Source organism: Polyodon spathula, chromosome 22 (genome assembly GCF_017654505.1).
Source record: "Polyodon spathula isolate WHYD16114869_AA chromosome 22, ASM1765450v1, whole genome shotgun sequence".
Lineage (NCBI taxonomy): Eukaryota > Metazoa > Chordata > Actinopteri > Acipenseriformes > Polyodontidae > Polyodon > Polyodon spathula.
In genome coordinates, this window is record NC_054555.1 from 22,657,004 (window position 1) to 22,683,327 (window position 26,324).

The 26,324-nt window shown below is 39.2% G+C and overlaps 2 protein-coding genes across 8 annotated transcripts in view; both read right to left on the bottom strand.

The window, feature by feature from the left end:
• Nucleotides 1-8,356, bottom strand: part of LOC121297086 (oxysterol-binding protein 2-like) — a 102,309-nt gene extending 93,953 nt beyond the window's left edge. Inside the window, exons 1-2 of one of the 4 annotated variants that reach the window (XM_041223102.1) lie at nt 8,037-8,356; nt 4,717-4,764 (exon numbers count right to left, since the gene is read on the bottom strand). In XM_041223102.1, the coding sequence (XP_041079036.1) occupies nt 4,717-4,764; nt 8,037-8,224 (236 nt within the window). In that variant the 5' untranslated portion in view covers nt 8,225-8,356. The remainder of the gene's footprint in view (nt 1-4,716; nt 4,765-8,036) is intronic. The other 3 variants (XM_041223103.1, XM_041223104.1, XM_041223108.1) reach the window with 3 other exon arrangements.
• Nucleotides 8,357-13,011: 4,655 nt separating this feature from the next.
• LOC121297082 (AP-1 complex subunit beta-1) overlaps nt 13,012-26,324 on the bottom strand; it is a 32,402-nt gene continuing 19,089 nt past the window's right edge. For 2 of the 4 annotated variants that reach the window (XM_041223090.1, XM_041223093.1), the window contains 7 exons: nt 26,104-26,249; nt 25,158-25,287; nt 23,569-23,653; nt 23,054-23,140; nt 19,165-19,319; nt 17,970-17,978; nt 13,012-15,119 (listed from right to left, as the gene is read on the bottom strand). In XM_041223090.1, coding sequence (XP_041079024.1) covers nt 15,045-15,119; nt 17,970-17,978; nt 19,165-19,319; nt 23,054-23,140; nt 23,569-23,653; nt 25,158-25,287; nt 26,104-26,249 — 687 coding nt within the window. In that variant the 3' untranslated portion in view covers nt 13,012-15,044. The remainder of the gene's footprint in view (nt 15,120-17,969; nt 17,979-19,164; nt 19,320-23,053; nt 23,141-23,568; nt 23,654-25,157; nt 25,288-26,103; nt 26,250-26,324) is intronic. The other 2 variants (XM_041223094.1, XM_041223092.1) reach the window with 1 other exon arrangement.

Sequence of the window (26,324 nt, forward strand, 5' to 3'; positions counted from 1 at the left end):
GACCGCGTCCGGGTTCAGCCAGCCCATGGCATAATCTTTTAGCCGGTGGGCAATAGCTCGGGGGTGCTCCCCCGCCGCAAACTGCTCCTCCCGGAATTTCTTCCGGTAGCCCTCCGGGGTGGCTCCCACACGACTCAGGATGGCTGCCTTCAGCAGGGGGTAATCCAGCATGTGCTCCGGGGACAGTGTCCTCGCAGCTGCTTGAGCCTCCCCGGTGAGCTGGGGCAACAAACAGCTAGCCCACTGGGCTTGGGGCCACCCGGCCGAGATCGCCATGGCCTCGAACACATCCAAGTAGGCATCAGGTCGATCCTCGGCCGTCATTGGTGGGTCTCTGTAGGGAGTGGTCTGGAGCTGCGGGTCTAGCCGCCCCCTGCACTGCCGCGGTGAGCGTCTGTCGCAGGAGGTCCATCATCGCGGCAAACTGGGTAGCATCCTTTGCCAGTCTGCTCCTTCTGTCAATGCACTGCTTGGGGCAGTGCCACTGTATCCCACTCTCACACCACATGTGGAAGGGTGGTGGGTAATTCACTGACACAGGAGACAGACAGGTGAATTTGGCAACACCGCACAGGTGCCCAGTTTTATTTCAGGGTGCCGTTTTTTCTTTAGTGCAGCAGATGGCGCTGTGGGTCCGTGGTCTGATTTACCAACGATGGTAAACAGAACCACGGGCATACCAAGCGATCGTACACAATACCGGTGCCCTTGCAGGTGCTTCGAAACAATAATTCAAAACAGAAGGCACAAAGAAACAGGGAAAATAAAACAGTAACAAAAACTACAAAGAAAAGGTGCTGCACTTTGCAGCGATATCCCGGTCGCCGCTGCCCGTGCGACCCGGATCACCGACCTACACTGCCGGCTCACTAGCCTGCTCTGATATACTAATCAGGAGCACCCCCGAGCTATTGCCCACCGGCTAAAAGATTACGCCATGGGCTGGCTGAAACCGGACGCGGTCACCCAAGGGTTCCCCGCCTTCAATGTCTCACTCTGAACCTCCGTTTCTTTCTCTCCCACTGGTTCTCGGTCGTTGACTAGCGCTTCCGCACTCTCGGCGCGTTTAACAGGGCAGAGCTGAGGAAACAACAGAGCGTTAATTTATAGGGCTAACAATCTCCCGAGACGCGCCTCTCAGCCATTCAGAGAGGGGGAAAGTCCACACACCCACTTTCCCACCTCCCCGTGTCACTGCCATGACTCACAGGCGGTTGTTGGATGATTGCCGCCCTCTTCCTGCAGCCCGTGAACACGCCAGCAGAGTCAGCACAGATCTCTCCCTGTTACACTGCCATATAATCCATTACTTTGCATTACACTCCCTCTAGTAAGCGAACATACTCAGGTTTTAGTGATGGAAAACGACTATTACTTTGCTCCATAGATGGTTCGGATTTGATTAGTTGCTTTTCTATTTCTGCAATTTCTGTCATATTTTCATCAGAAAAGTTGCTGTCCAGTTTATCCAAATTAAAACAAAGGTTGAAGTTAATAACAGAATTTTCCATTTTGCTATGTTTTAGAGAGTTTTATTTTTAAAATACCGATAATTCTATGCACAGGATGACATTTATACACAAGTGGCATAGGAATGTTTGGACATGCTGCTCTGTGATTGGCTGATTTCTCATATATGATTATAACGGACGGAAATGCACTGCAGTTTTCAAGCACTGAGCCCTTGCTGTGCTGCATAATGAATGCCGTGTTATGGCTAGTCCCAGGGTTATGCAGTGCACTGACACTGAATCCTCCTCTTAACAGCTGCTTGCAAAGAGTGGGCTACACACACCAATGGCTCAGCGGATTTGAGAATTCAATTATTCTCCAACACACAGCATGTCATGTTAGAAAAACTTACCAGAAGACAAAAGTTCTTTTTCATCCCTTGTAGTGAACATTTTACAAGTAGGTTTGTAGGTTGGTAGATTTTTCTATTAAAAATGTACTGATTGATTTATCGTCCTGGTGCCCTTTTTTGTCATCACATATATATTATATCACCAACACAAGTATGTTTTCATGAAGAATCTACATGTTGCAATTTACTTTTTAATAATAAGGTGTTATCAACATGTGAAGTACTGTCGAATGTTACTGCCATCTGATTTGCTGTTCAGTAATTGGTTAAGGAATGCATTTCTGTTGTGGTTTGCATTGGCATTTGTTTCTGCCAACTCGGGGGTCTTTAAGAGTGGAATGTTGCCGAAGTAAGTTGAAAATGAATATTTGCGATGGAATCTGGCTCGTTTTTAATGGGTATATATTTTAATTCATATTTAATCCTATGTAGACCAACTTGTGCAATTCTATCAAATTTTAAGGTAATTTTTCCAACTTCGCTTCCATTTTTTAATAACATATTTAAACAGATTTAGTGTTCATTATTTTTATTTAAGAGATATGATTAATATTACAAGATGATATTGTTTAAAAGATGGCACTCGTGTTAAAAAATTGAAATACGCAGCGCACAATTGGCCGAGCGCTGCCCTGGTTAGGTCGGCCAGGGTGTCCTAGGCTCACTGCCCACCAGCAACCCCCCTGTAGTCTGGCCGAGCGCCTGCGGGCTTGCCTGTAAACTGCCTGGAGCTGCGTTGTCCTCCGACTCTGTAGCTCAGAGGTAGCTGCATGGTGAGTCTGCAGTGTGAAAAGAGGCGATCTGCTGACAGCACAGGCTTTGGAGGGCAGCGTGTGTTCGTCTTCACCACTCCCAAGTCAGCGCAGGGGTGGTAGCAGTGAGCCGAGCTTAAATAATAGAATTACAAGTAATATAAAGTTTTAACATAATGCTATTTACTGCAAATGTTTTATAATGCCAGCTAGTGTTTAATATACATATATTTGACTGTTTGAAAATATTTACGACTAAGATTGCATTTACGACTTCCGTGAAAGGAAAGCACTGATGAGAAAATGTTGCAAGTTGCAGACCCTTTCTCTTCATTCTGAGATATTGTGAAATACTAGGGATACCTTCCAGATGCCCTTTTGCCAAGGTTTGTAGAAGTGCCTTCAGGCATTTTTCAAGATCTCTTTATCGTGCACCATTTTTTGATACCACACTCGGGTAAACATCATATGTAGGGGACAGTAAAAAAAAAAAAAAAAAAAAAAGAAAACTTTATATAAGAACACATGAAGCTGCTTACTCTTTAACTCAACATAAAAAGTGTATAAATATAATCAAGATTTGGGTGATCACTATTATCGAGATTCTTCTACAAGTCCTTAAATTAACCTTTGGTTTGTTTCTTGCTAGTTTTTGTAACTTATCAATAATTTTACTTTGTGAATCGGTGTAGACTGCACACTAAAGTTAACAGGGGTGCAGCTGTTGTCTACCTACTATCATCAGCAGGGGCGCACAGGAAGCCTCCTTCAAACACATTCCTGCAAGGACCTGTAATCTGTTCATACTGGGCTATAACAGACTAGCTTGTTCCAGATATATACCCTGTCTCAATTCTCTGGAGCATGGACACAGCAGCAGGTAGCATTCTCTACATGCATGCACTTTCCCAGAGACAGATATTAGATTCACTTGTTGGGTCCACTGTAAAGTTGTTTCCCATAGTTTTACAATTATAAACAGTTTGTCATATCCCTTATCAAGGTCTGGATATTGATAACATATTGCAGTTATAGTATCACAAGCATGCTGTACTATCATTCCACATGCCGAGTTTCATCATACTTGGCAATGCAAGATTCCACTGTACTTGCTGAAGTGCATTATGGGATACTCTCCAATAGCTCAGCTGATCAAATGCCAATGTATTGTGAAGGAAGTAGCTGTGGCATCATGGCATGTTAACATGCAAAGTTTCACAAAATAAAATGAAACAGCGCCAATGGAAGTTGTTAGTCCTTTAATGAAACCTCAACCTGTCCGTTACCACCACCTTATTTTTTCCATGTGAATCAAATCATATTTCTGCTATTTTTGTTGTATTTTTTCCTCCCACTTTCCATCCACTTTTGTAATGTGAACGCCATTTTTAAATAACATCAGTGATACATATTTTTTAAAAAAGAGGATATTGTTAAAGATTCAGCTCAAATAAAAAAAAAAATGATGCAAGGAAGGAAAAAATACACAAGGGGGTCAAAGTAAGATTGGATGCACAAGGAAAAAACAGAAATCTGGTAAGTTTGGTTAAATGCACCCTCTGGTAGTTCGGTTAAATGTGAAACCACTTCCATGGTAAACATTTCATTTTTAGCCGCCATTTGCCATTCCCATTTTATAGACCCTTGTTCTTTGAGAAGTTTCTATTCAAACAAATCAGGTCTATACTCATGCAAAAGTAGAATGTCCATACCAAGTTTCATCACAGGGAGCAGTTCCTAAGAAAAAGCAAACAAGTGTGACATGCCTCCACTAGCTTTCTCCCTGAACCCATGCAGGGCCTAAGACCAGCAGCCAAGAGCCACAGGGCATGCCCATGCTCCTTCACCCTCCTTAGTTCCTGTAATAATTTAAACTGGTGTTGGGATTTTCCAGAAACACTATGCTTTTGCTCAGACAGTGCAATTGTGCTATTGTTGTAAACTATAACAACATTCTTGAAAGTAAAACAGCACAGAATATAAATTTAGCACTGCATGTGGTTACCTTCTAGCTTTATAGTTGTGTTCCTCTTGCACAGAAGCAAAAGTTTAGTAATCTGAATCCCAATAGATTTGGTCATTAGCAGAATTAAAATGTACCTGGAATTCTCATGGCCACAAATCTCCAGGAAACATAAATCCATAGATCTGACATGGGGAAGAACAAAATATCACATTCACAGCCGTGCTTTCAAAATAACACACATTATTGTCCATTCATTTTCTCTTTGGTTTAAAGAAGAATGTCAAGTTAAATATATAAAATGCATAATCTAAACATAGAAAAAACATAGGTTGGATTCTGTCAATATAAAGTTAGAGAACCCTATATATAACCATGGCCTACATCCACCATGTGTCCATGTGGCCTTAAAGAGACCCCAGCGAAGAGCTACCAGGCTAAACTCAGGGCTTAAAGGATTGAGCTATGAAGATATGTTGAGGGAAATTAATCTACTTCTCCGAGAGTTGACAAAGTTAACCAATATTTCAAGCACAATACAGAAACCTGGATCAGAGGACACCGTTGGAAATTCATTAGAAACTTAGGACAGAGGGTAGGAGACAGTTCTTCACAGAGTGGTGGTATGGAATGGGCTACCTAGTCATGCTGTTGATGCTGAATCGATGGGATCTTTACTTGACACAGTTTTGGGAACAAGTTTTGGGCCAAATGGCCTCTAGTTTATCAATTTTGTTATGTTCTTAAAACTATAATATTTTTGACAAGCCAACAACCTCATTAAAGCTATCAAGATATTTAGTGAGCAAGCTGACTAACTGGGATAAAATAAATGTCTCAATCCCAACCTCAAGTACTAAAACACTGCAGGATTGGAGAATATCGTTTTGAATAACTGTGCTGTACATTGCACCCTATTTGCCATCTGCACTGTTTGGCAATGGCAGGAAAGAAGGCATTGAAAGACAAAAATAGAGCAGGGGTAAAACGCAGGGTCCTTAAACACTTTCAAGCCTGCCACAGCAGCCTGGCAGGGGGGTTTGAAACAACCTAACCATGCAACATCAGGAGCTGTCACTGTCGCATGTACATGCTTAGATACTGATCGTTGTAGCAGCTCCAGCACTGCAACGGTTAGTGGCAGCTTAAGGAAACAAAGCCAGACTAAATAATGCAGGAACCTTTTTACTAAATCATTGTAATCTTTAACACTACATTAAAACCATGTAAAGCTGCAAATTGTAAATTAATGAGGTGTTAGCATTTTAAAGTAAGGTGTTCCAAAGTGGACTGCCAGTAGCTCAAATAATCAGATTAGAACGTGATGTCAAAACTATACTGTTTCATTCAGGAGTTCTCCTATTAGTTGTCAAATAATACAAATGTGTTCCATGTGCGAGATCTAGATAACATTTCAATTTAAAAAATCTGATCCCATACACCAGGTTACAGTAAGCTTGGTTTGCATGCCTGGAAAGAGAAATGGTCTTTCAATGCCTTCTTTCCTGCCATTGCCAGCCAGCTGCTTCTCCTAATAACCCCCTGAAGACAATGATGGGGTGACCTAGTGAGAGACAGACAGTATGAAAGCAAGGAATACAAACGGGGAGCTGACTTTACAGCAGATACAGTATCCATGTTGCAAGTAAAAAAAATGTTCAGTTTAAAGTAACAGATTACATTTATATTAAAAGCCAGCATCGATGCCCTCTGCAACAAGCGATAATTTAAGAAATGTCGAGATTAAGACAATGTCAGAAAAAATATACCTACATTCTTCATACATAGATTTTGTAAGCAAGTGTGTGCACCATATGTTTTAAAATATCACCTGCATACCTACCCAACTTTAGAAGCCGGTCTTTCTGTTTTGCAATACAAAGCTTAATTGTGTCTTTAACCTCCTACTGCTGCAAGTAATAGCAGGTGAATACATTGCAACACTAAAGGATAAACACAGTAGCTTCAAGTGTTATTTCAATTACTTTTGTTACATCTTCCTTACTATATTTGCTATTATCCTGAGTGGTTCTGAGTTCAGTTGCTCCTACATTAAGTTATAATCACTTTTATTTAAATCTGCCTTTACCTGGCTTTCAGCTTATCTGGACTGTCCTAAATGCAGGACTCATTCCATATCAATCACGTGACAATGTGTGACCCAACAACTGTAATAACTCAACATTGTGGCAACAGGACCCAGAAACATTGAAAATGATTGCAAACAGCATACAATGGGAATGGGGCATATAGAGAAGCAACTAAAATGCCATCTGAAGTTATTCACTCTGTCATTATCAGTAATGGGTGATCGCTTGGTAAGAAGTCCTGTCAAATGTAATGACACACGTAGGAACAGACACTTACTGGTTAACAGACTGCGGAAGCCTGCTTTCCACTTGGCCAGTTTCAGACTGTTAAATGACCCTGACCAGGAGACAGGAGACAAGGCATCTAATGCAATAACGTTACAGAATAATAACCATGGGGAAAAAAGATCCATCAAAGGGGAATGCTTCAGTTCTATTGTGTATGAACAGGAACTTTGAACATCCTGGTACAAAGCACAATTCTTTATTCTTGTATCAAGGTTGTCTGTTCTCCTTGAACAAAATACTGCACATGCTGGTCAATGAATTGAAAAATATTTTTCTGAATCCCCTTCTAATCTCCGAGTCACATGATTAAATGATCCTCCCATGATTCTAGCAAACAGGGAAACTTGTAGTGGTAAAGCCCAGGGCAAGCTGAAAACATTTCCTTGTATGATGATTTAGATTTTTAAGTTCTGTTCCTACAAAACTATTATTTCTTTCAAATAACTTCTTAATTGGCTGAGGCCTGAAAACTCCTGGAGTATGTACAGTAGTAAGGCAAGACCAATGGGCTAGTCTCAGATATTTCAACCCCAAGTCAAACTGTTTTAACATAGTGTGCTAATATATTTACTGTATCCACCTTTCTTACTGGAAGCCAAGCAGCAACAAGTACTTTCCCACCATATTTAAAATGGAATTATGAGCTCTAAATATATATATATATATATATATATATATATATATATATATATATATATATATATATACACACACACACACACACACACACACACACACACACACACACACCCTATCCTTTCAATTCGCTGTACTCTACAAAGTTGGATGTTGTATTTCAAAACACAGGGAACAAACAGTACACTCATTGCCAGGTGCATCTCCGCATTAATCACTGATAGCTTTTATAACTGACGCCAAAAAATGCTTTAGACATTTTAACAAATCGCGGTTTAACATAAACGACCACTAGTATTTAATAATTTACTCCTAAGTAACTTTTTGACCATCACTAAGTACGACTTAGAATAACGCATTGTACTGGAAACTGCTTTCAACAACTGACATAATGGTATGTTATGTAAACATCTTTGCACAACGCATACACACTCCTAAATTACCTGTAATATGATAGCAGGCCGTTGCTTAGAACGAACCATCGGCGCTGGTACCCCTTTATGTAGTTTGTCCATTTAAAAAGCCAGCCTTTGTAAGTGTCAGAGCAGGGGGCAGTGGCCCCTACTGGAACCGCTGATGCCGTACTGGAAGCGACGTTTTTAACCGGGTCGCTCATCCTCCTGTCTGACATACTGGGGTTTGCACGATAAACGGGGCACCGCGGTGGGAACTAAGACTATCCCGCCGAAGCAGCTTTCCCATAAACTACTCGCCGAGGACCGTGAAGATGGCAGGAAGGTCCCTGATACATAACCGCGCCCCCTTCACATGACGGCGGGTTCGGTGAAATAGTACAGTTGAGCTAAAAAAAAATCGCAGTCATGTGACTTAGCAAAAACAGCGCCTCACACGTGATCCTAATTGAGAGGCAGTCCTGGGATACAATTGGGATTTTTAAATAGAGAATTAACATGATTTACCGAAATATGTAAGCCTTTGTTTTTTCTAACTTGTTTTTCATTGAGGTGTGAAACCTCAGCCATTAATAATACAATGCGTTGAAAAGGCAATTGTAAAATGAAAATAGCAGCTGAGTTTGCTTTAGTTTGTCAGGGGCTGGACAAAAAAATAGAAACATCTGCGATAACAGTGTCAATAGGAAGACACCGATTCTACGATACATGCATAGTATAATGTGAAATGCATGGAAAAACTGCAAAAATACAGTGGTTGCACTGGTGCAAACATAAAAATCAAGACTAGCGTGCTCATATATAAGGTGTGTAACTGATGCATTAAGATCTCCCCTTCTTGACTGAAGAGCACAGAGGGTACGTCCTCTCCACAGTCACTGACACTGGAGCTGGAAGTGGGCCTCAGTCCCTCAGGGGTCTCTTGCATTGTGGCTGCGCAGTTAGCTGTGCAGCAGGGAGCACGTTTCTAGGGGTTACGGTGGTAAGTGCATTTCTCACATTCGTATGTGTGTCACTCAAAGGTTTTTCACTGTAGGGGCATTTCCTTGAATTTGAATACATTTAGTCTTCATGTACAAACATTGATATAATTTGAAATCTGGGCGTCATTTTGACCTGCTGATTTTGTTATTTTTAACCAGCTGCTCTCGTTCGTTTTTATTATAGGTGGTACGCGCCCATGTCTTACAGAGGTTGATTATCAGCTGTAAATAATAAGGATGTAAACTCCTGAGGTCATTTGCAGAGTACTAGATTTTCTTGTGCTTGCAAATCTGTTTTGTTTGAGTTACACACATTAAAACTGTATGCTTCTTATAACTAATACCGCAGCCATGATATTCTTATATACAATGCATACTTTCAATAAGGGTTTTAAACCTTCTAATACAAGCTGCAATTTTACACTAAAATGCATTACTGTTCTGCGTACTCTACCTCCTCGTACATCATGTGCTTTCACTAAGTGATATTATAATATGCTGATCCATTACACGGATCCTCCAGTCTAGAGATATTAACAACAGAACATACTTCCTACTTTCACTAAAATGCGTTTGATTTGTATGTATATTTGATACTCATGCAAATGTATGCAAATGTAGTCTGGATGGGATTTTTTTTTTTTTTTCATATTAAAATAACCACACAAATAAATTTAGAATATTGATAGTATGAAACCAAACAGTCTTTATCAAGCAGGCTCTGAATCATAAACTGGGGAGTGTAATTTGATTACATTTTTCTTGACGTATCCACAGGCTTTCTTTTTGCACAGGTGGTACTTCTGTCAAGCGTGGTCCAGTAAACTACAGAGCAATGGGGTGTTTGAATACATTTGCACACTGGTGTATTTGTAGTACAACACACCGACAAGGATTTTACACATTGTCTATAGTTCTGGTTTCTATTTTCTATATACTGGTTTGTGGGTTAATTCCTGTGATCCGTCTAGCTTGTTCCACTTGATCAGATTGGCTAAACTAATTAACTGGATCTTCTGTTTAGTACACCACAACGAGGATTCACTTTTTTCAGTTCATTGGGGTTCTCTATTCCTGAAGTTAGTCTGCTTGTATTGGAGTAAACCACTGGTACTCTGCAATTGACATACATTTGTACTACCAACTCTAATAATTTTAATGTTTCATAAATACATTTAAAAAGTCTGTGGTTGCAGGGCTATATTCACTACTGTGCTAAGTTTGCACACATTACAAAACTAGCAAGAAACAACCAAGATGAATGTACAGCAGGACCTCTTAAACTACCCCTGGAGTTAGTCATTTGCAATATTTTGCTTTCTTTTTCTTTGGCCCATTTAAATTGTGTGGTACAGCATATTGTATTCAGAAAAATCCATCTGTGTTAAGATACAGTATCAACTCTCACTTGCAGTACCATTTTTTAACCTAAAGATGGCGTCAAACTACTGTTTGTAGGATATATATCTAATCAAAACATTACATAGGAACAGAAACAACCTTGACTTGCATAAAGAAGGAAAAACATTGAATGAAACAGCTCGCATCACTCGATTTTCAAGGTGTGAAGCATAATAAACAAGTACAGAGAAACATCATCTGTAATTGACAAACTCAGGACTCGAAGACCCAAAAAGCTGTTTAACAAGGATGAGCAATACTTGAAGATAATATCCTTCAGGAATAGAAAGAAGACAAGCGTTGAATTGACAACAGAACTGGCAGAAGGCACAGGTGTCTTCTTTCCATTCTTCTAAGGATATTATTTGTTTATTTTTTATTAAATGAAGACACACGTTTGTTATAACACATTTCTTTCAAAACTGCAGAAATGAGACTCAATATAGAGAATGAAAATGCACTTTAAACATTGAGAAAAATGGAGTGCAATGGAATCTGTATTAAGGTGCTTTGACTGTCTTCAGATGCTGCTCTTTGGTTCTAGGTGCCTGCCCTAGATATATGTTACATAGGGTAGATCAACCAGTGTCTTTATAGAAGTGCTATCGAGTGATCTGCTACTTTGGGTGATGTTTCATTTTGCTGGAGTGCACTGGACAGGGCTGTAGCTTACTAATACAAAGACACTTTGGCTAGCCTAAATTATATAGGCAAATACTGAAGAGCGTCTCCTGTACTCATAGTCAAAGCACATTAAACAGACATACCAAAACCAAAGACATATTTATTTGCATGATTTTAATAAGAACCATGCAGAATGAGTAGTAAGGAGGCAGTACAAAAATGTTTTTTAAAAAATGCAATTTGAAGTTACTGTTTCTAAGGGTCTTGGAGTTCTTCCTCCGTCTCTATGTAATAATAATTCATCAGTCAGTAAAATCATTTCTTCATGAAAATCTTTGCCTCCGATTCCATATGTTAAAACTATAGGTTTGTTTGAACAGTTCAATGTTACAAACATTTGTATTTTTAAAATGCAGTACCTAATTATTTTACCACCTTTTCCCTGCTCATTTTGAATGTTCATAGATAGTACTTTTAATTGGGGGCATTTTCCCAACAGCAAGTACAGGGGAGTTAAGCCACTTTGTTTGATCAACTATCAGGATACCATCCCTAATTTAAATATACCCCTTCTCTGAAAATTTATTGAAGTTGTAAGAAGTCAAGTTGACAGTGTTGGAGTTAAGTTCACTTAAGGGGAGCTTTGACTTTGTCGAAGCCGTTGATTGCCCTCACCTGTACCCTAACTGCAGCTACTCTGCTCGGGGGACCTGAAAGTCAGTGAGTGACCCCTAATCCAATCACCAGTCCTGCAGGGATCTGCTAAAGCTTACCAGGCACCTGGCCAGTAGGGTCCACTGCAGTGTTGGTGCCTTTTTCTCTTCAATAGGAGCACCAGAGCGGACTGAATTACTCACCATGCACACCACGCGGCCTTGCCTTTACCAACCATTGTTATTTGTGTCTCAGTCAGTACCTGTTCATATAGTAAACATGGGCTTCAAAGTTTTTCTAAAAACTATTTTATAACACGTCAAATGTGTAAAGCAATGACATACAGAACAGGCTATTCTGGCAGAACAAGGAGGGAGGATAAACAAAAATGAAGGAGCAATTTAGAAAGCCTTCTTAATCCTGTGCTTAAGTGTTGCACTTTTATAGCCTTTATGATTGGCGTACATAAATGCAGCCATTCAGGCAGCAAGGTACTAAAAAATGTAATTAGTATTGTGTGTATTCTACTTCATACCATAGGAAAATATGAATCAGGCATTTCACTATTCAAAAGGACTCAAATCAATTGACTCCACTTGCTGTGTCTAGTGAAGTGAAATTGATTTATTAGGTACCATGTTGTGCACAAACTATTCAACTGTGGCCAAGTCTGTAGCCCACAAGCTATCATCGGTCACCTCAATCCTTCTGAATGCCAATAGTGCAAGTTCATTATGAAGATTAATCAGATTTAGGTGTGTGAAAAATTTAATTTGTTCATGTAATCTTTACCAATCTGCAATGTTTACAATCAGTCATTGGGACTATTTTAACAAACTAAATAGTGATTGATCTTAAATCTTTCAGAACGATAACTTTGCAAACAGCAAACCCCACTATGACTAAATCATTTCTTATATGGAAATAAGTCATTTAAAAGATGATATACCCAAGACCGACTGCTTTGCCAATATAACTGTTCTGATATATTGCTGTTTTCCCTTGGTTTATTTTTTGACCTCCCATTTTACATTACTAAATACAAGTGTTGTGTTACTAGTTTTAAGACGCAATTGTTAAGATATGTTTAGATCATTACAATAAACACCAGGTTTTTCTGATTTTCATTTTAATTTTTTCCATATACTTTGTGACTACAACATCTTCTAAACCTCTTGTCTATTTCCAACATTGTTTAATTATACTTGAACAAGACTGGTTTCTGCTGTATTAAACCAAGCAAACACTGATAAAGGCATAAGCCAAAATGTGTCTAATTTCTTATGACCATTCTAATGCACTGCAGGCAACACCCCAGCACTGAATTAAACACTAACACATTGTTCTTGTGAATATATTGTTTTTCTTTATTCACAGTAACAGCACCTAAACATGGTCATCCACTGCATCAGCTCACACACACACACACACACACACTGAAGTACAGGAGTAATGGTTAACACAGGACCTGGTCTGGGCAATGTCACATGGGACTTGGAGCAGACATCTGCAGCCAAGAGCTCTCAGGGGGCCCTTGTGAATGTTCTGCACTGGTCTTGGAAGCTCCATGTCTAGAACTGGGCACTGAATGCAGCTCAAGGTGGAAACAAAAGCAACTTTTTATTTCGATAGGAACCCAACTTATTTTAAATGCTGGCACTATGATCTACAAATAAACAAATATGTATTTATTTAGAAGAAGCTCATATACATATTGGAAAGAGGGGTGCATGTAATTCAACTTTCAAATTTATGAGATTGCTGGTGAATACGAATGCCGATTACCTGCATGAGGGTCTATGAATAACAGTGACAAGATTCAATAGCTTTTTTGAACAATCAATTGCTATGCACCTTAATTTAGGGATAGATCAGCTCCAAGCCTCTTCTATTCAGGCCCATTGATAAAGTTACAACACACTTAAAATACAAAACCCACTGAAAAGAATTGGAATGCTTTAAAGGAAAATACTAAACACAGTCCACTGTGCTCACCCACACTCACACATACAGTTACAAACACACGGGCAGATTTGGTCAGCAACCCCAAACAATTAGTTTCAATTAGTAAAGATGCAGCATTCCCTTTCAGACCAGTGAAACAAACAAGCTTGTGAACAATTGCTAGGCAGTGTGCAACTTAAGTTGGAAAACTTGTTAAACTTGAGAGTGCGCCAACAAGGTGTATGTAACTTAGTGGTCAGAAGGTTGGTGTGTAGTGTGGAAGTATTGGGATAAAGCAATAGTTAGTAACTACAGTACTATAGAAGTACATCATATATCTGGGGAAGAGGCAGCCTGTGTAAAAACCATTAGACCCAAATACACAGAAATTAACAATGCTCTCATTCTTCAAACACAGTTTGAGAAAGAACTTCCAATGTAGAAACAAAAATACATGTTGCTTAAGATAAGGGAGGGGGGGATATTTGGATTTAGCTTTGAAACAATTGGTTTCTAATACATGTTCTGCATATCAGGTGATTGGGAAGGCAACGGTTCAAATAGTTTGTCATCACTTGAAGCAGGAGTATTACTCAAGGCTTGTGGGTTTTGGGATCACTGCTTTTAAAGGGAATTAAAAAAAATACTGCATCTCCACTTAAATGATCCAGAAGACACCAAACCTACAACAATAACACTAGGGACCTGCAGATCAGTTGTAAATAGAATAGATTCATGAAGATCTTCAACCTGCTGAGACATGCTTTAAAACAAATAGGGTAGCGTATCAAGAGCCCTGGGTAATGATTGCTCCTGGGAAGGGAACATCAAAGATGTTCATTAAATGGATAAAAGCTACCGCAGCATGCCAATTAGTTGCAGAAGAAGCTTACATTTTAATACACCTGCAGCTCATTCAGAGAGTATGATGATTCTTAAGGTTACAATAACAGCCTTTGTGAACCCACACCATTATCTAGAAACAGGATTCCAAGCTTTCAACGGGCATGTTTACCTGTATTACTGGCAATTCTACTGGCAGTGAATACCTCACTTATCCACCCACAAGCAAACTAGTTACTTTAAACTTTCAGTACATGCAGCATTTGATGTGCAATGAGCTGCCAAAAAACTGTGTATATTAAAAGAGGTCTGGTCATTGGTTTTTACTGTTTCTTAACACAATATGCAGTGTGGCTGCGGAGTTCAGGAGTTGTTCATCCTAACAAAGGTTTATTACATTTTAAATACATCAGGAAATGCTTCACGTTTTATTGTACAGAATTTCTATTGGTGCCCCGTCCTGCCCAGGAAGGGTTGCTGCAATGGTGAACGAGAAGGGGATCCTGGGTGGTGATGTTGCGTGCAGGGTCTCCCAGGTGAACACCCAGCCCCTCCTCACAGCCCCTCTGAGTTCTTCTGCAGTGCTGGCTCAGTTTTTCAGCATTGCCTCGTAGGACTGCAACACAAACTGGGAGATCTCAGGGGCTCGGCATTTCAGGGAGAGCTGCAGGGAGAGGGGGAATTATTAGTTTAAGTGAGAAGAGAGGGAAGTCAGGAGAGATAAAGAGAGAGTAGATGGGTCTGCATTAAAGGATACTGGTAAGTGTGGGCTTAGAAAATGAGAGAACCATATCTTAAAAAAAAAAAAATAAACCTGTTATCTTTAGAATTAAATCTGCAGAGCTGTTGGAAAGTCAAACAGGTTTTATATTGATTATAATGTGCACTGCATACAATCAGAACTGTGGGGTGCACTCTAATCATTTTACACTGAAAATTAGACTTCCAAATGTAATTTATTTTTCCTGTTTATTTGAATGGACATTTTAAGAAAAACACAAAAGGTTTGTTATCCATTCCGAACCTGCATTAAAATATATGTGAAACACACAACCACCACCCAACTTGGAAACAAAGGAAGGTTTGTATAGTATGTGGTTTTCAAAAGCTTGTCTTATTAACATAGTAAACAGATAACACCTGCATGCCATTTCTGCAAAAGTGTAATAGTTTAAACCTTTTCACATAAAGGATGACAAATCATATTTGGTTTTTATATATTTTCAGACTTCTCACTTCATGTATATCATTAACTTTGTGATTAGAAGACTATAAATCCAAACCACACACATAAACATACAGTAACAGTATATGGTGACAGAAAATGAGAACGATGCCCATTCAGATTTAGTTAGATTTTCATAGCAAATAGCAGTGAGTGCATGCGCAAAGAACAAAAACAAAATGAAGTAATAAAAATACAGTTAATACAGTACCTCAGCTGAAACATCAAAATGCATTTTTTTGTTAACTTATTTTGGTTTTGCTTTATATTTGGAAAGATAGCCGCTAAAGAGCTATGAAATTGCTTTGGAGTGGAGAGAAGATCTGTTGTTCGGTTAGTAGCAGAATATAATTCAAAAGATGGAAACAGGAAACTACTAATTTTTTCCCCTATACATTATGCCAAGACCCATAGGTCTAATTTATACGTGTGGTCCTAAAGCAGTTTTGAATTATTATTATTATAATAATAATAATATAATGTGCACCCCACAGTTCTGATTAATAATTATAATTAATAATAATTAATAATAATAATTAATAATAATAATAATAATAATAATAATAATAATAATAATAATAATAATAATAATAATAATAATAATAATATAACTTGATACATCTTGCATTTTATCTGCAGAGGATAGAATCAAGTTGGCGGGGTGTCTCGTGGTTTTGCTATCTTGGCAAATCCCTTAGTAATAAAATTATTTTTATTTGAGATTTCCACTATTAAAACAGTGAACCACAACTGCTGGAAGGCTCAATCTATCACTAGAGAAGTCTCTACAATCTGGGTCAACAGTTTAGGTTCACACAGCCAGTCTTTGTGCTTTCTATACTTCAGGAAGCACACTTCACCAAAACCAAAGTGTTTTGCCAAACCAAACAGCAATCACAGTTTTTTTAAAAATACCAAACTCCTATAATGAATCTGAAGTGCCCCTGTTCCTTATGTCAGATCTCTCTTGTGAAGGTCAAGTGCAAAGAGTAAGGATGCTGACGTTTACCTGACAGTCTGCGGATATATATCCACTGTACAAGAATTGTGCCAATATGTGGGATGAACTTGGACACATTCATAATCACAGTCCTCTGCTACCTCTCTGTTAAATAATAATGACTGATGGATTAACATCCCTCCTGACACATTCCAGCACCTTCAGTGCACAGTCACCATGTCTTAACTTGTAACTCATTTAACACTCAATCTATTCTTGTAGAGGGTCCTCTAAGGGGATTGAAAAAGTGTGGTGCATATTGAAAAAATGTTTTAGTGCCTTTAGGTGACAAATCATCTTGTACTGAAACACGAGAGTGGAGGCTGCTTTCCCAGTGTGTACTCGGTGGGTGAGATGGAGGGGAACATTGCATGGGTAGGTGGGCGGATGGGCTCTCTTCTTGATTTGTATGGTAGCACTGATTCTACTCTGATCAGCCTCTGTGTAAGTGCGAGGTGATTAGAACACAATGCTTGTACTGCCATTTACAAACAAAGTTAATCAAGCGTTCCAGGTGGAAGGCAAAACTGCGTCACAGGCCAAGCTGTTACCATGGGGACCGTGATTAGCAACTACTGCAAAGAGCTGTCCTAAGGCAGAGAACTACAAAAGGGACGACTGGTACGTTAAATCACATTCGCTCTGGTGAACTGAACCACTGTGCTTCAGTTCCACAGCTTAAAGTGATGACATTAGATAAGCCTCCTGCCATTCCATAATAAAAGCAAAAGTTTCTCACCCACTGCAACCATTTATTGTACGAGAAAACCATTCCCTGGAGACGAGGGAGAATGGGAACTACCCACTGACAACATTGAAACCCTAAACCCTGAGATGCTTCATCAAGCTGACACGGACAGAGGTCATACTGAGTAAGCAATGGGATAAAAAGCTCCCCCTGGTGGCACATTCTTTTTATCCTGTTAGCCATGGTACAGCGAATCTACTTACATTGCAGTTTACTCCCTAATCGGTGCAAGTAAAATGGCAACAAAAGTTAACTCCCTCAGTCTGGTGAGATATGAAATCTCATCCCAAAAACGTATCTGTTCTATCCCATAGTTGCTATTAGGATGGCCACCACCTGTATTTCAAGCTCACATAACATGAACGTGAAAATACTGCAGAGTTGGAACACAGCACAACCACAAGGGAACAAAGAAGCACAGAAAGACAAAGTTAAGATAAACTGTCTGTCAATAAGAGAGAAGCGCATAGCAAAGCAGTGAGCAATTAGGTTAGCTGTAACTGAAATAAATCAATAAAAAAAAAAAAAAAAAAACTCTGACCTCCAAATTCTGTAACATTATGTAAATACCATCAGCGGAGGCATGCAACAAAACAAACAAAATTAAAAACATGTGACAAATTACTGAAACAAAATCAGTGACATTTCAGTGTAGAAATAACAGGAAAACATACACAGACATATAAAGACATGTCCTAGGAGCAATGGTTCTCAAACTTTGTTGTTGGGATGCCACTTTGAAGTGAGTTGAGCATGGCACAACACCCCAATAAAATGCTAGTGACCAATAAATTATATCTAAAAATCACATTTTAAACATTCACATGAATAACAAAACAAAAAGACACAGGGCTTGTTTAACATATCAGCACACACAGATTAAAAATGAAATGTCTACTTTCTATATAAATATAATGTATTTGATTCATTGATGCTATAGTAGCTAGTATGAAGAGTTGATCAGCTAGTAATAATTTCATTTCACAACTCCCTGAAAACTTTCTGAGAAGCACCCGAGGTATTCATTTCTAGAAACGAATACTTCACTAACAACCCCGCTGCCATCCTAACATAGGCCTGGCAATCAGTTAAAGACCAAGTAATGTGAGAAGAACATGGTATACATTGCATTATTTGGAATAACAAGGTTTGTATCATCCAGCGGCATTACCTGTGATGCTCAAAGTAAGGGTTTTGGTGGCATGTCACAACTTATTGTGGCCTGTTTTTCTTTGTATTCTCAGTGGTAGCGCTGTGCAGAAACTCAGATTTTCAGTGTAATTCCCTTTAAGTGTTTTAAATCATTTTCAGATTTGATATTTAAGTCAAAATGTCAGTCCCACGGATGAGAGTAACTTTCGCATCTAAGCAGCTTTTAAAAAAAATCACTCAGTGAGGAAGTTTATCGCCATTGACTGGCATTCAATTGTAAATGTGAGGGGAAAGGCAGCTTAAAAAATAGGCTTAGCTTTAATTCAATACCAGCCAAAAAAAACAACATCTTAAAAAGGGAATTACTCAGAAAATCTGAGTATCTGGATTTGCTCATGTACTATTCCGGAAGCAATCCCAGTTGGCCACGGCTTTAGGTTACTATTGTGGGTTTCAAAACCCTTTGCTACTGCTAGAAGATCTAGAACAAGAAAATGTGAAAACATCTAAACAGCCTTACTGTTTCAGTAGGTGGGGCGCTGTGCTGACTACCCTAATAAAAGGAAGTATAGCTCGGGACTCACAGTGAAGTTGGGGCTGCCTGGCTGGATGCGCAGTTCAGCCAGGATCCAGATGCCATTGGTCAGCTTCATGGACTGGTAAAGCATGTCCTGTCCCTCCACATTCCTCTTGGCAATGGTAAAGATATTGTTACTTTGGAGCTTGTTGCTCACAGCATCTGGGAATATAAATCATACAATGTTTAGCCCCTCAAATCTCCCTCACATCTCTCGTCCTCTCTCAACACCTTATGAATTCACATCAGAAACAGAAAAATAATTATTTTTTGTTTGTTTCTGACATCTTTCAGTCAGCCAAATGACTACATATACAATTTGTTGTAATTTTACTATTTTTAGAATCACTAATACATACACACACAACCAACGGACAAACATTTTTCAATATTTTTACTAAAAAAATGAATGAAGTCCTAACACATGTTTACAGGCTACGTTTATAATGACTTTTGGCACTCATAATGGAATGTTCTTTTTCTAGAATTTTGTTATTATAGCACCATCTTACTATACTTTTCTAGATTTTGTATGGAGGGGGTAGACCAGTGCCAGTTTGATACCGTTAACATTGTTCCATGGGTGAAAATGCATTCAATTCCAGGGATACTGTTGTAATCCCAATGCAAATCCTGTGTTAAAGAATGCTTATCACACAACATCAGAACAAACAAAATAAAAAATAAAAGGCTAAGCCAACCAGAAAAGGGCACAAAACTATTGGTACATCAGTGCTGCCCCACGACCGTCAAAAGTATTTCACAACAGACTTGTCTGAATAATTTCAAAACAGGTTAACCGGGTTATACTACATCTTTTTTCATATACATTAAAAATACAACATAGTTGAGATACACACACTGTCAGACTGTCACTGAGAAATTTGTTGCAAAACCATTAAAAAATAAAATAAAAATAAAAAAGAACCAGGTGAAGTGGATTTATTTCAGGAATATTAGTGCTACACAGACAGACAGGATGTCAAGATTTATGAAATTATAATGACTTGATGTACTACCTTGTTCTAAATGAATAACCAAAAAATGCAACCTCTTTAAAAATGCATGTCCAGTCGGACAGCAAGGAAATAGTATTAAACCTATAATTCAAAACCTGCTTGGCATCCTAAACCCTTGCTCTCGCTGCAGCCTGGTTCAGAAGCAGCTCCTGCTCTTAATCCTTCTCCTAAACACTGTGAAAAAGGTCTTCTAAGAATAACCCTGGGAGAAGGCTAAATGGCTGCTTAGTTCTATAACAGACAGCAAATTGATAATCCTCTCGGGAGAGAGAAAAGGATGGCTGCCGTTCTCTCGTACATTACTGTGCTGACAGCAGGGTTCGGGCAAGGTGTTGAGCAGTCAAGAGTCAATTCTTCAGGCATTCAAGCAGCACAGCAGAAAGACACAGTGGAGTGCTGACAGCTTTTATCAGCAAATGGCAGGTATGGGGGACAGTGCATCTGCCTTTTAGATAGTGGTTGAAGGCTTCAGGTCGGCAGTGTCGTAAGCCACTTCACTTTTACAGTCAATTAATCTGCCCTGTGGAAGGATGTAGGGCTTCTATTTCCAGCTCCATCATCACTCCCATTCCTAATACAGGAGTGAGTGTATCAGCACACTGCTAGTGTCTGGAATAGTTTCTCATATAAGGTGTTGAAAAAAAGGACCAAATCCAACAGGTGGTACAGTATTAACAAAATGCAATGTGTGATGATGCAGCTGTTGCTGAATTTTTCATAAACTCGTTAGTGTCAAGTTTACATAGCTTACATTCCAAAGTACTGTAATATGTTTGGAATACATATTTTAGTAATACTCCTGTAGTGTGTTAAACTTGCTAGTCTATGTTTTGTTTTTATTTTTCTCTTGACGCTACCCAGGCGTAATTACCCCAAGCATTCAGCTGTTGTGCACAAGCTTTTACTGAACTGCAATGACAATAAAATGATAACGTCACGGGAAGACGAATGCACTGAAATTGTATGGTACAACCATAGATATTTACTAGAATAATTATATTTTGTGTGTGCCCAATTAATCGATTGCTATTTTGAGGCTTAACTGAACGGCCCTAGTGTGTACTTTCACTACATAATATATATATATATATATATATATATATATATATATATATAGACACACACACACACGTTGAAGTGCTCCCTCGTTATAAGACTCTCGGTTATAATGCGTTTTGGATATAACGCTCCTACATGAGGTCCTCCAATTCCCTACACTAGTGATTCATGCACTATTTCTACAGTAAATACAGTACCGGTTTTCATACTGTAAACAACTTATCAGTCTAATTTCTGTTTCTGTCTCTCCCTTTTGATACAGTATCTGAACTGAAGATAAGCTGAGCTGGCACTTTATAAAACAGACATCTTATTCAGCATTTGTTTTATAACTAAATAAATAGCAGGCCTATTACGTGGTTATCTTTCCTAATGTATTTACTTTTTTTGCTGCGAGAGGAGCTGCAGCTTTCTCTGGGGGACGAGACGCTTCAGCTGCGCTTCAGCCCCACTCCGGCAGCTGAACATGGGATGAGCCCATTCCCTCTTCCTCTCTCCCAAACCGCCTTCTTTCACGCACTTGGTTTGCTTGTCTATCGCTTTGAACTGAACTCCCAACCGCCATTTAGCCAGGCTATTTATAGTTTTAAAACTGCTAATTAAAAATGACCCATGAGTGGGAATGTTACCTTTTGTAAAAAATATAGCATAGTGCTTCATACATAGTTAGTTCACAGAAAATTACATTTTTGCTGCATTATATATCCAATCTAGAGAGGGAGTTATTTTATTTTGTATTTTAGTCAGGTATGTGCTGTGTCCAGCGGTGCCCCCAACCCCCTCTCCCATTTATAACGTTCTTTGATTATAACGCTCATATTGTGTGTACCTCGAGCACTATATATTTTTTTTATAATTTATTTATATAATATAAATCTAATATAAATCTAATCAAACTTGTCCAAGTGCATAAGGTCTTGTTAATATGTAAACATGAAAGTTACACGGTTACATTATTGAAGTCAAGCTTAATTATGTCAGTTATGTCCTCCATAATTGTAAATATTGTTTAAAAATAAATGCCATCATTGAAACAAAACAAATCTACAATGTTAACAGGACTGCAGTTGAAAGCTATCGACATTGCAACAGCACTGGTTATAGTATCGTACATGGCTTGATTCATCCGTTTGCAGCGATCCTGAATTTCTAAAAGAGTACTCTGTCGAAAATGATGCATTTCATTTGCTGTTGTATTGTCTATAGCAGAAGAACTACTAGAAAGTGTATTTTGAGAAGCGAAAGCATGTTTAACCTGCAGGCGGTAGAGGAGACTAGATGCACTTCTATGACTGACAATGGAACTCGCTTTGATAGTAGATACAAGTAACCCTCTAATGAACCCTTTCAATCTAATGAACCATCAGAATGTTTAAAAAAAAAAAAAAAAAAAAAAAAACCTTCACAAGCCCTTCAGTTTGAGTGCTTTGCTACATAATGCGGTTCTGTGATTAATTTTATACTCAAATGATGACGACACTCATTCAAACCTGGCATGCACTCGAGTGTATTGAAATGGTGCTGCAGGAAGTGAATTATGGTGTGCTAGAGGGACAAGACAGGAATGCGATTAACATGCGTTAAAAAAATGTATCTCCCAAAAAATGTATGCGTTAATCACAGAAGTTAACTGTGATTAATTGACAGCCCGAATGAAAATACGTTTGTATCTCAAGCCGTTTGAGATTGAAGCCTTTAAGATTGCAACATCGACAGATTTACTAAAACACGTCGGCTTTGTAGAATAAAAAGAGGACTACAACGATTTGGCTATTCTTCAATCGGGTGGACAGCAAGGCTTTTAGAATGCCATCTCACCTGAGTTTAGGTGGCAGTCCTTGATTTGGAATTGTGCTTCATTATCACTGGGAATGTCTTTCCAGGTGGCCAGAAATACCTGCCGTTCTGTAGAGAGAAAGATAAACAGGGCAGGAATGAATGAGAAAGGCAGACAGAGACAGGGAACCGATACATTGCATTCAAGACAGCAACAAACTATGCAAGTTAATGTGCTGAGCAGCACTGTACTGGAGGAAATAGTTATACAAGATGGCATACCAGATAATACTCCCCTTTCTTACCAGTTTTACTTTTCAATGCATGTATTGACTATTATGAATACTATTAACAGATCTCCAGTGGAAGATCTTATTTATTGTTTTAGGATTCACTGGTGCAGTACAGTACTGTATGTCACATTTTCTAACTCACTAGTGCAAAGAACCAATTACAAACAGCCCTGACCAATAAGGCAAATATGAAAGACCGCAAACCACGATCCATCCCAGAACCATATCCCTAACCCGTTAGTGTGATGTAATGGGGTTACTCACCCATCTTGCCATCTTCTACAAACAGGATGTTAATGGGATAGAGGCTGCTGAAGTAGAACACATCAATATTGTTCTTCACCGCAACCTGTTAGAAAAGAAAAGCTGCAATTACTACTAAGTGGGAATTTAAAACAGACATGAAGGCATATGCTGTTTGGGTATGTTTGTGTTGCGAGATATGTCAGTGTTGCAGTGCGCTGACTGCCGTCTCCTCTAATTGTCTCAATCTTTGCATCTGGCATTTTGTTTGTAACTGTTTATGTAAATTTGCAAGTCAAACAGAGCAAGCAAGCAAGCATAACAAGGTGGGTGGATAATAATAGGCTCCAATGAGACAGCACATTTCTCTCTACAGGAAAAACAAAGACAGTGGTAATCCACTGCTTTAAAATGCAGTTTAAATGTTTGGTATATGATTGGGAAATACAAATACTGGAAATACAGACCCAAGTAGCTCAGTGGTTACTGGGCTCTTGTGCCAGACTTGCTGGGTTCGGTTCATAAAGCCAACCTTACTGTTAATGGAGACCTGGAGTTCAAACCAGGGAAGATTAAAACCAGTTATACGCTGTGCCACTCCTTGGTGTACCAATGGCTTGGGGTTTGTCCAGTTTAATCACGTTAAATAAAAGGGATTCATATCATTACTGTACCATTAGAAAGCTGAAACAAGATGGCATAGACTGAGAAAGCAAGGGAAGAACTGTTTTTGGAATGCTGTTTTGTAAATTGCTTTGTTTTGCAATCATTTGTACAGATTTTCTTTGTATAGTAGGCCTACACGTGCAATACCGTACTTTGGTGTTTCAGACTCAATGATGTACCTGACATTGTTCATTTCTAATGCTCACGCAACTACAATGTAGTACAAATGACTCCCTCTGTGATCCGAAATTTGTACATATCCAGTGGACCCCTGGAACTAATTAAATCAGATGAATGGTTCTACTGTAATTGAAGGAAACCACTGGGAGAAATAGGAAAAAGCAGCCAAAACTGAGACACCTGCTGGAACCCTAACCACCCTTCTCTTTGTGCCCCAACAGTCCTTCACTGACAACTGCAGCTTGGCCAGCACTCATCTGCCCTTGATATCTGAGCCTCAGGGAGTTATTACTCAGCTTGGTGTTATTTATTTATTTTTTTTACAATTGCTAATCCATCATCAGCTGTCAGAAATACCACATCAGCACCAGTGACAGTTCATATTGCCTTCCCTCTGAAGCAGCCACTAAAATGGATGGTGATTCAATTATCTACTTTCAACTCATTCCACTGCTGTCTGTTACAACATTATTCACAACGAGGCTGAAATGAACTTTTTTTTTTTGAGAAAATGCTGCTACGAACACCACCCTCGTTCAAAGATTTGTATTTTTGTCTCGGTATGCTGCCTGCCACATCCTTGGGGTCTTTGGTGCAGAGTACATGACTCAAATCTCTCATAGACATATTTCTGGTGTTCACAATCCTATTCTAATCCTGGCCCTGAATCACGCAGTCTGCCACATAGTAATGAATACAACTTCAATAAGCTTCATTAAGTGAGGAATGGCACCTGGAAGCAGTCCAGAATCACAGTAACTCACCTGAAGGTTGTTCAGTGGGTCCATCTTCATGACGGGCCCCACAGTGCTGAGAGGCAGGGACACCTCGATGGTCTGGTTGGGGCTCAGGGGTGTGGCAAGCTGAAGGGGAGCTGCTGGAGACAGTCCAAAACTGGGTGTGGAAAAGAAGACAAAAACAAGTCAACACTTCCTCTATCCCTCAACACATCACACAGGGAATTATAAACAAGTGTGCAGAAGTACACATCACTTTCAAAATCATGCAGGCGGGCAAAAAAAGATTGATTCAACTAATCCAAAATCTAAACTGTTGGAATCAATCAAAAGAATTGTCATTTGAAAAACCAAGATTTCAACAGTTTGTGAGACTGTACTTATATGCTTAAACCTTGATCCCATTTTACATAATTTATTTTGATCCCAATGACTACTTGTCAGTGTATTTAGTCTGAACTAGTCATAATTTATTTTTATTTTTTTTCCAGTTAAGGAATTGAAACTCAGACACCTTCTATTTTGAAGATGAGATTGTCACAGACCTGGGGCACGTTTAGTGCTACTCTATTTTTGCAGTGGCTGTGCCCACTTCTAAGGTCTAGGTAAATTATACCTTAATCTACAGCAGGGCTACTCAACCTGGCCCTGGAGGGCCGCTGTCCCTCCTGGTTTTTGTTCTAACTATACATTAAATTGATTAATTGGACCAATTATGCTTCTAATAAGCATGTAATTAGTCTAATTAAGTAATTTAGGGCATAGTTGGAACAAAAACCAGAAGGGACACCGGCCCTCCAGGACCAGGATTGAGTAGCCCTGATCTAGTCTTTTCAGGCAACTTCTCAGAGGGTCAAACGTTATCATCACAACCAAATTAGACGCTAGAAGTGTCAACATTGAGATAAATAACACTGGGAAGCAGAAGGCACAGCTGGGTTCAGATGATGGTGCACACTGCCCTCCCCCTCACCTGTTTCTGTTGAACTGTATAGCGAAGTCTGTCATGATCTGCATGGCCTTGTTAGTGAAGGTCACATCCATCTGGATGGTGCCCATCCGACGGGCAAAAGTTCCAGAGATCTCAAGACCTTTGGCTTTCATGGCAGGCAACCACACCTGAGGAACACATAGAACACCTGGTCAACCTACTGTACCAGCCCATCATATCACACCTGCCAAACCTAGTAAGAT